A 10,618-nucleotide genomic window follows, 5' to 3' on the forward strand; every position below is an offset into this window, starting at 1 on the left:
GGTTTGAGGTTGGGGACTATAAATAGATAAAATAGCAACTTTCAAAAATAAGCAAAAAACAAGGGCTTGGCAGAGGCAAATAGAAAGTAGAGGAAATTAAACTTTTATAAAGACAGAAATATATTAAAGAATTCAAAGAAATTAGATAAAAAACTAAAAACATCAAGAAATAGCAGTTCTAATTGACAAGCATGTAAAGAATATACATTTTCTGTTATTTAAGAATATTTATTTCTATCATAGAGAATAGAAAACATAGAGAATAGCTGAAACTAAAAGCAAATGGTTTGGAAAACCATTTGTTAGACATAGACAAGGTAGGTATAGCTGGTGCCTGTCAACACAGAAAGGGGTGGAGGGCCAATTAAGCATCAAATCATCAAATACATTGGAGACCCCCAAAAGTAAGGCGGTCTTACAATGACCACTCATTGGTAAAATCCTTTCTGGGCCACACAAATTAAAGCCATGCTGCCCGACAGATTATAAGTGAGCTATACAGCTTTTGAGCAAAGATGTCTCATTAGACACCAAAGCTAAGATCATCCACATCCTCATATTCCCAATTACTATGTATGGATGTGAAAGTTAGACAGTGAAGAAGGCTGAGAGGAAAAAAATAATCATTCATTTGGAATAGAGTGTTGGAGGAGAGCTCTACAGATACCTGGGACCACAAAAGAGAAACGCAAGTGGGTCCTAGAGCAAATGAAGCTTGGAGATAAAAATGACAAAACTGGAGATATCCTACTTTGGGAACATCATGAGAAGGCAATGTTCTTAGAAAAGATAATAATTCTGGGAGAAAGAGAAGACAGTAGAAATAGAGGATGACAAATAGGAGATAGCTTGAGTCCATAAAAGAAGCCACAGGCATGAGTGTGCGAGAGCCAAGAAGGGCTGTTGAGGACAGAACACTGTGGACATCGCTCACTCATAGAGTCTTCAAGAGGCAGAGCCAACTCAATGGCACATAACATGTAGTTTTTTACTAGGTATATAGAGCATTTGAGTATTGGTTCCAAACACCTTCTATATGCTGCTATCCCTCAATTCTAGGAATTGTTAACTACCGTTGTGGGGCAGACTGAAGGGGAAGGATATAGGACATATGAGCATTGTGTAACTTAAGATTTAAATGGCATGGTCTCTATATCCCACTTTTACTCATTCTAAGTATGATAAACTACTCCATCTTTTCCCCTTTGCTTCTTATTGTATATTCTTAAATATTGAAATAGACCATGGGTTTTGGGCATTTTTATTAGAGCATCAGTTTTGTGACTTCTGGGACAGGCTGCCTATACATGGTAGCATACGTGGAAAATACTATTGGATCATTATTTCCCAATAGGACAGAATACAGGTCCAAATCTCACCCAGTAGGTGTCAACAGTGCCTCTTTTGGCCATTCTAGTCAAATGATATAAGTTATCCTGCAGATGGGCAAATAAACATTCAAAGATCCTCTAAATTAGTTTGCCCTAGACTTTTTTTTCACTGAAGACTATTCTTCTATTGGTCACTAAAAGAAGGCTCAGAATAAGAACTTTTTGATTATATAAATCACTGCTATAGGAGCCAGGATTTAGTTTATAAGCATGTGACCTTGGGCAAGTAAATTAATTTCTCCTTGCTTTGTTTCTCGCTCTTTAAAATGAAGATAATTATATAACATACTTGGTAAAACATTGTGAAGATGCAATGAGATCATTCATTTAAAATACTTCAATACAAGTGCTAATTATTTTTTTTTCAGAGTTAAATTATGGCTAAATAATGGCTACAACTTTACAAAATAAGACATTTATATATATATATTTCTATACTCTATAAGCACCAATTCTTGAATTTATTGTCAGACATCTTAAATGTCATGATAGTTTATCTATTTAAATGATTTAGTGATTTAACTTATAATCTTATAAGATTATACTTATATTGTGAAATTACAAAGCCAGTCTTTACCAATCACAACATTTAGCCCAGGTCATAAAATCAGGGACGATAAATTTTAATATGGTTAATTTTTATGTGACTAGTGACATACTGAATATGTAATGCATACACTTAAAAAGCTCCAGATTATATGCAATTTATATATATTATAACTTTTGGTATTTTTCTATCACTTAATATTCTCAAAACTAACATGTATTGTCTGAGCTTCTGAAAAAATGTGAAATGTGTGTGTATGTCTGATTAAACAACTTTTGTTCCCCTAAACCTGTAGAAAAACTTTATGGAATAAATGTGTTTGTACAGTGGTGACTATTTGTCACAGTAGGCTCTGACATAGGCATTAAAGCACCAACTATTTTAGACAATATGTCATAACCAGCCAGTTGGAGGGCAGTAACAAAATACCTGGCTAACCATTCTATACTAGAGACATCTGTTTAGCTTAGCAAGCTAGTAAAGCCAGACATTACTATAATTTGGAGCCTCTGACTATCACGAGTCATTTAGTTTTTAAAAAATGTAAACATCATGAAAAAAATCATTTAATATATCTTGGACATTTTAAACATTAGTTGTATGTAGCATGGAAAAATGTTTATGTAATATTTTGAGTGACAAGCAATACCAATATAATATTTATTATATTTATATTTTTAAATCATGTAATATAAAATTTACATTATGCAATATACATTATATAACATTTTTATTCTAATAGAAAACAAGAAACAAGCAGAGATGATTAATTGAGGTAACATGTAGATGGATAATTTTTTTCTTTTCTTCAATCAAAATTTAAGTAATATAATACTAATTTATATAGAGTATTTACTATGTGCTCGATACTGTTTATTAAGTATATCATTGACATTCTTTTAATCTCTAAAACAAATTTATGAAGTAATACTATTTATACTTTATGCACTAGTTAATTGAGACTTAGAGAAATTATGTAACTTGACCAAGATCAAATATTAGCAAACGGCAGAGCTGGGCCTAGAACTTGGATATAGTATCAAACCCTGCATTTATAATCACTGTAATATTTTTTAAAGAAAAAAGTCTACTTTATATGTCCTATACCCTGTTCACTGTCCTTATTTGTGAATAGATATTCGTAAGCATCTTTCCTGATTTTCTGGGAAGATGACAAACTCATTCTGATTTTCCTGGGATTTTGTCAGTTTTAGTGCATAAATTGGTCTCCTGCGTACCCGTCCTAAGCAAACCTATGCCATTTGGTAAGCCATGAGGAAGCAATATTTAACCTGGAAAGAGTCTACTAGTTCACAAATTTTACTCTCAAACTTCATAAATCTGAGTTTAAAATAAGTAAGAGTTAGGAATTACAAAGAGGACTTCATTTTTTAGCACCAGGATGAATGTTTCTTAGGTAGAGGAGCATTCATTGTCTCTTTTCCTGGAAATTATGTCTAGAAAATAAGAAATGAGCAGCAGCCTCCTTAAATAGCATCTTTAGGCTAGTACATAAAGTGAACACACTTTTTTTTTTCCTGTGGAAGTCATGTTCTACTCCCTAATAGAAGGGAATTGTAGATTAGAGCAAAGAGTAAAAAATATATTTCTTGAAAGATCCAAAGAGCAGCCTCCCTGGTTTCTCCTTTGCTTGTCAGAGACTCATTTCTTTGGAGTTGTTTTAAAAGGGCTGCTCCCAGCGGGCCTCGAAACCAAAGACCTCCCCAGTACCAGTCTGGCCCCATTTCTCTGCATAACTTCTCACTGCCACCATCTGGAGATTGCAAAGGATTTGCCTTTAGAATCTTTCCTTTATTTCTGCTTGGCTTGTGCCCCTCCCCCATGTCCTCTGAAGTGACTCAAATGTTCTGTAAGTCTAAGTGCAAAACTATTTTTGCCACAGTGTTTGGGAATCTCTGGGCACATACTGTCTGCAGATTAGGTAAGTTACAGGTGCACAGGCTCATGTTACTCATTTAGCTGCCACAAGTTTGGAGCATTTAATCTGACTCTTCTGAATTTTCCCTTTGGGTCAGCGGGCCCTTCCATCACCTTCTGTTCTTTAGGACCACTTACTGGCCTTGCTAGTTGATTCCTACAGGCTGAATTAAATGCTGCTCATTCTCTTTTTCTCCTCTCCTTTCCTCTACCCCTTTTTCTCTCTTTCTCTTTTCACTGCTGAAAACATATCATTATCTGCCTTGTCTTCAGTTCTACTTTCTCAGCTATAACTGAAATTACTTTCTTTGAATCCAGCTATGCAACGATGTAGTCATATCCTTAGATATAACCCATAAAAATCTCTGCCAATTTCTGACAATCCCTCATTTGTAATTTGTTTTTTCTTGAGATTTCTCCTTCTGTCATCATTGTCCCAATCCACAGGTTTGCTAAAAAGCTTCAACTTTGCTCCCTAGAAATAAATACCAACCCAACATCTCAAGAACTTCTGTCCCCAAACCATCCTTTCTCAAGCTTCCCATTCATTGTTACACTTGTATAGAACCACATTCCTTTCCTCCAAAGTTCCTAGCTCAGTTATTTATTTGTGTGATTGTTTATTTAGTGTCTGTCCCCCAGTAAACTGGAAATTTGTCGAGGGTATAGATAAATAAATGACTATTATCAAAGTCACTAGTTTTAATAGTTTCACTTCCACTATACCATTAACACAAACAAATCCCTAAATTTCTCTTAAACATCTATTTCACCAAATCTAAGTTTTTCAATTAATTCACTATGGCTAGTTCAATGAGACACTTCATGAATTGAGTAGGGGAAGGATGGAAATTAACATTTGTTGAGTTATTACACATCATGGACTCAACATGTATTATTTCATTTTATGGTAACAAGCCTGAGATGTATATATTATATATGCCATTTGATCTCTTATAAAACTGAGGTTTGGAACATATAATTAAAAATGGCTAGAACGTAGTTTCTATCTTACTCCAAAGATGTTTTTTTTTTCCACCACATACACCACTTTCTTAAAGGCTCAGAGCTAAAATCCACCACTGACTAAACTAGCCATAATCCTTTTCACGGAAAGAAGAGCTGGACATATTCAAGCTTGTGTGGAGATGATGGGAAGGAAATGCATTTATAAATAACTAAGCATGAAGTAAGAATAATAGGGTGACAAATTATTTGAAAACTTTCAATTCTATCATTAACCTAGTTTTGGATTTTGTTAGGAATAAGGTCTAGGTCCCTGAAATGATTTATCGATACTTAATATTATTATTCTCTTACTATTAATTACTTTTTATGTAGTTTTTAAAATGTATTTGAACTATTTATAGCCTGGAGGATTTCAGTTTGCATAAACCTGTTTTGAGCACTTGTCAAGGTCTGTGTCTCCCAAGTTCCACTGAAAAATAATGGAATTGCAATTACAGGCATCTCATATTTTGCAAACAGTTTGAGTTCCAGGAGCTAGCTAGTGTGTTGTTTGGAATCATTGCATATTTTCCCATTACCTAATCTAATAAAGGATGCTTATTTCCCAAGCTGGCATTTCCTTTTTCTCTCTTCCCACCCCCACTCTGAAAAACAACAACAAAACAGAGAAAAGTCTGTTTAAACCAAGGTGATCAACATAATTTTACTGGCTTGAGTTCTACAGAATGTCGGGAAAGGGGCTTTGTAATTTAATAAGGAATGGCAACTCAATCATGAAGGTTGAATTCACACAAAGAAATGCCACATCTTTCTAGGAGGTTGCTCGTAATCAGCACCCCAAAGTTTTTTCTTCTCTTTTCTAGAATCTTCTCCATTTTGAACTCACTATTGCTTTAGTGGTAACACTTGAATTGGGAAAAATAAAAGGGAAAAAATATATTCTTTTGCAGTTCGTGATGTGCAGACTCTTTCGCATCTACCGGATATCTCTTGAAATCAGTGGTGAGTCAAAGAATGGTACCATCGACCTTAAATGTAACTTCTATTATCCAAGCAGCACAATTCCTTAGTAACAACTAATAATAACTAGTAATAACAATAGTTTTATAGAGTATCAACATTTTTTAAATGATTTCACATTTTTTAAAACATCATCATGACCGTTGAAAGTATAATGTCTTGTTATTTTATCAATTTTATGGGTTAAAAAACTGAGAATTTGAGATATTAAGGTTAACTAAGTCCTCACAGGCCCAAAACAATTGTAATCTAAGCCACCCGCACCCCAATTCGAGCCACATCTCCCATTTTTTATCTTTTAGTCAATTTCACTCACCCTTCTAGTTTCAAACTCCACAAGAAAAGAAATCAATTTTCACTGCTTTTTCATTAGCACACACTATCTGGCACTTAGTAGGTACCAAAAAAAATTTTTTTAATAAATTTCAATTATTGTTATCTTAGTAATCTTTGCAATAATGCTATATAATTTTACCAATTAAAAATGACTTTTTCAATTGTTTACATTAAGAGGCAGCATAGAGCACTGGGTCATTTTCCATAATGGATGTTAAACTATACCTTGCGTTGTTGGAGCAGTCTTAACTGCTGACATTATAGCAACCAAGAAACTGGTAGAAATAGAAGAAAATATCACAAAAGAAGCTTTGCCTTCTTATTCTTCCCTGTGCTTTCTATTTTTTCAAAAACCTAAAAATGGTTCTTAAACTTGATAAGGAATTATTCAGTTGTACAATAAAAACAAAAAACAAAACAAAACATAAAAGTAGCCCAACATTCAAACTTAACACCCTAAATCTATGGCTCAACAGAAGGAGACTACAAAGACTTAACTTCTGGAATAAGTGACTTGACTCAAAAAAGTAGCTAGTTCCTACATTGTTTGACCATTGATTCCTTGCATTGTCTTCACTCTATTCACTAAAAAAAAAAAAAAAATTAAGTCATATTGATCATAACCTATAATTATCATTGCTTGGGCATAGAATAAGAAGACCTTTAGTTTCCATCTAGTTTTTCAGGCACTGACTATAAAGGCCAAAACTAAAGTTGACTGCCATCCTAAAGGCCATTTGTAGGTGGAAGGAGTCCTTCCAGAGCTCTAGGAAGGAGAAGGGAAAGGAAGAGAAGAGAAATGGAGGGAAGGGGGAAAAAAAGATAAGAACAAAGAAAAAGGAAAAGAAAGGAAATAACTACAATAACAAGAAAAGAGAAAACCCACTGCAACAACTGTGCTTTTTTTTCCTTCATAAGAAATGGTCTTAGCTCTGACATAGCTCTTTATTCACTGATGTTCATCAAGCAGTTAATATAAATTTAATGCTTTAAAGTTAATGCATGATATCATTTGATTGAATCCACACCATAATTTTATAAGGCAACCACTATTATCCTGAAGAAACCGAGACCTCGCACTTATCTATGCACACATAAATAGAAATGAACTAAGCTAGGACTTGAAGGAAGTTCCTTGAATCGAGGGCCCCTGTACTTCATCCTTATATTATACTGTCTCCCCAATCACTATACTCGTGCGTATTGGACCATGAGCAAGCTGAAATTAAAAATTCTATTTCTTTGCTTGTGCCTCAGTTGTTACCTTTCTCATCTGAATCCTATAAAACAACTGATTTGGAGTCCATGGATAGCGAGTACAAGAAAGAAAAAACTGTGAGCACACAGTGTGTAGAACAGGAGCCATAAGAGAGGCACCTTGGATTGGGGGCCACGGATGCATCCTGAAATATCAACTAGCTTTAGCGTGAGTCTTGTTTCCACTAAAACTAATTTACAGCACAAGTTATTACATGTATTGCATCCATATCCTCTGCTCCACCCCTTACCCCATAGGTACTACTGCTCTACCATGGAGAGGTACAGAATTCAGATTTTGGTTGCCTTCTTCCCCCTTAAAAAAAAAAAAAAAAAAAAGATAGCCAAGGAAGGAATCTGAGCACCCTCCAGCCTCCCGCTCCAGCCTTATAAGAGAGAGGAAAGAGATTTACCTGCTGCTACTGAGGCTGAAGCCTGAAAGTCATGTATAACCTTTGAAGGACTGTAATGGTTTTAATCACAGGAATAGCATCTTTTTGACAGACAGGAGAGAAAAGACCTGAACCACCCTGCAAATATTAACCAGGCTATTTTGGAGCAATGGCTATTGCCTTTGAAATCTTTCATCGTGGGTCTATACTTAGAATTCAGATGAGCCTGGGGGAGGGGAATGGGGCAGTGTTAATCCCCAGTTGTTTTGAAGTTGCCTTGTAAGCAGTTTAGCATATAAACTGTCCCAAATGGAAGCATTCAATGCTTTGTTTAAATTATAGTACTCTCTCTGTGTATTTTGTTTTAACCAGTTCTGCATACAGATTGTCACATCATTCTTGGGGTGACACTTCTCAGGTTTTTTGTTTTTTTTTTTCAAACTAGATGTTCTACAGAGCACTAACTGTAATCACATTGGGAGACTGATGCTCCATGACAGCTAAAAGTTGGATTGAGTTTCAGGAGCTACTATATATAAATCTGGGGCGACTTATGTCACTGCGCTAATTAAATGCCATCTGGGTGGTACCTCTGGTTTTTGAGTCCATCACCCAGTTCAGACCGAGTCAGAGGCCAAAGAGGAGAACATGATGATGGACCTTTTTGAAACTGGCTCCTATTTCTTCTACTTAGACGGGGAAAATGTTACCCTGCAGCCATTAGAAGTGGCAGAAGGCTCTCCTTTGTATCCAGGGAGTGATGGTACCCTATCACCCTGCCAGGACCAAATGCCCCCGGAAGCTGGGAGCGACAGCAGCGGAGAAGAACATGTCCTGGCGCCCCCAGGCCTACAGCCTCCCCACTGTCCTGGCCAATGTCTGATCTGGGCTTGCAAGACATGCAAGAGAAAATCTGCCCCCACGGACAGACGGAAAGCCGCCACCCTGCGCGAGAGGCGGCGACTAAAGAAAATCAACGAGGCCTTCGAGGCACTGAAGCGGCGAACTGTGGCCAACCCCAACCAGAGGCTGCCCAAGGTGGAGATTCTGCGGAGCGCGATCAGCTACATTGAGCGGCTGCAGGACCTGCTGCACCGGCTGGATCAGCAGGAGAAAATGCAGGAGCTAGGGGTGGACCCCTTCAGCTACAGACCCAAGCAAGAGAATGTAAGCCCAGATGCCGCCCGAGCAGGGGAATGCAAAGGCTGATTAGACGCTTTCCTTGGGGCCTTAATATCCAGCTGGTCGATCTCCTTTCCCGTCCCCCTTCATCGCCCGTCCCTCCCGCTCCCTCTCTAGTGAACCCCCAGTGACCCGGGAACACGGGGTGTCTGCAATAGGCAGGAAATGCGCACCCGACCCGAGGAAGCAGGGGAGGCACCCCCACAAAGGCACCCCCACCCCCGGAACCGATGTTTCTTTCCTAATCTACTGCTTCCTTGGTTTTCCTCCAGCTTGAGGGTGCGGATTTCCTGCGCACCTGCAGCTCTCAGTGGCCAAGTGTTTCGGATCATTCCAGGGGGCTCTTGATAACTGCCAAGGAAGGTAAAATAAAAGAAAGGGCACTGGGCTGTGCTAGGGAACACCCTGGGAGGGGGTTGGGGTGCTCGCTCCGAGAAGAAAAGGCTCGGAGCGAGAGCAGAGACGCGACCTGGGAAAAGTGCGCTCCTTGAGCGCGGGGACCCCGTGCTCCTGCGCTGCCTAAGAGGCCTGGAGCAGGGAGCGGAACTGCCTCTTCTTCCTTCCTTGGGTGCTGTTTGTGTGTGTGTATGTGTGTTTTCTGCTCTTAGGAGGGGCAAGCATTGATTCATCGGCCTCGAGTAGCCTTCGGTGCCTTTCTTCCATCGTGGACAGTATTTCCTCGGAGGAACGGAAACTCCCCTGCGTGGAAGAGGTGGTGGAGAAGTAACTTGGAGCTGGTGTTTGGGATGTGCTCCATGCATCAGGAAGATCTCATCCTCCCTCCTTTGCCTAATCCTTTAGATTAGGTCACATTACATGAATATTTAGGAACTCAGACCCAGGAGTTTATGAAAAGGAGGGAGATACGTTCACGAAGAAACTTCTCCGAAACTGTTGTGCACGCTCAGATTAAAAAGCCTTTCAGCTTCGGGCTTTTATTTTTGGAAAAGCGAGTGGCTTAGATCTAACAGCCTTACTTTGTTTTTGTTTGGTTGATTTTGTAATTTATTTACTTTTATTACGGTGATTCTTTTGTGCCCCGTGTTCAGAAGTTCATTCCTGTCTAAAGCAAAGTGGGAGCGTTGCATTTAAATGTTAGTGGTATTTAATGTATTTTTGTAAATAACCTTAGTACTTTCATTTTATATCTAAACTTAAGAAATATATTTTAAATGTAGAGTGATGTACTGTATATAAAATGTGAGAGGATCCTGGTATTGTTACATTAAAAAATAAGTTTCTATATGAACAAAGTTGCTCCTATTTTGATTCAGCTAAAAAATCTTAGACATATGTACATAAATAAAGAGAGCCATATTTTAATTTCGACACCACACAAGCCCATTTATTTGGGTATTCTTTTAAAGGCTGATTTAAAGGGGGGAAAATGGGTTTTCCTATGTCTGAATGAAACTTCACTTTACTATCTCAGGTAAGCTTCACACTTGTTATAAGTGAAGAATGTTCCAGGAGGAAACTGTCCTATTCCTTTTTATCATCATACTTTCTGTTTTAACTGCCCTATACCAGAGCTCTGGGTGAGATCTGCTTACCCCAAGTTAACGAATTTTCAGTCCAGTAAAATC

The 10,618-nt window shown here is 37.8% G+C and overlaps 1 protein-coding gene across 1 annotated transcript; it reads left to right on the forward strand.

Annotated features, from left to right (window-relative positions):
* The first annotated feature begins 8,408 nt into the window (after window positions 1–8,408).
* Window positions 8,409–10,277, forward strand: MYF6 (myogenic factor 6). Its single transcript, XM_006923786.1, has 3 exons — window positions 8,409–9,017; window positions 9,305–9,395; window positions 9,641–10,277. The coding sequence occupies exons 1-3, from the start codon at window positions 8,499–8,501 to the stop codon at window positions 9,757–9,759; spliced, it is 729 nt and encodes a 242-aa protein (XP_006923848.1). The 5' UTR covers window positions 8,409–8,498; the 3' UTR covers window positions 9,760–10,277.
* The last annotated feature ends 341 nt before the right edge of the window (window positions 10,278–10,618 follow it).

Source organism: Pteropus alecto, unplaced genomic scaffold (assembly GCF_000325575.1).
Source record: "Pteropus alecto unplaced genomic scaffold, ASM32557v1 scaffold76, whole genome shotgun sequence".
NCBI classification, from domain to species: Eukaryota; Metazoa; Chordata; class Mammalia; order Chiroptera; family Pteropodidae; genus Pteropus; species Pteropus alecto.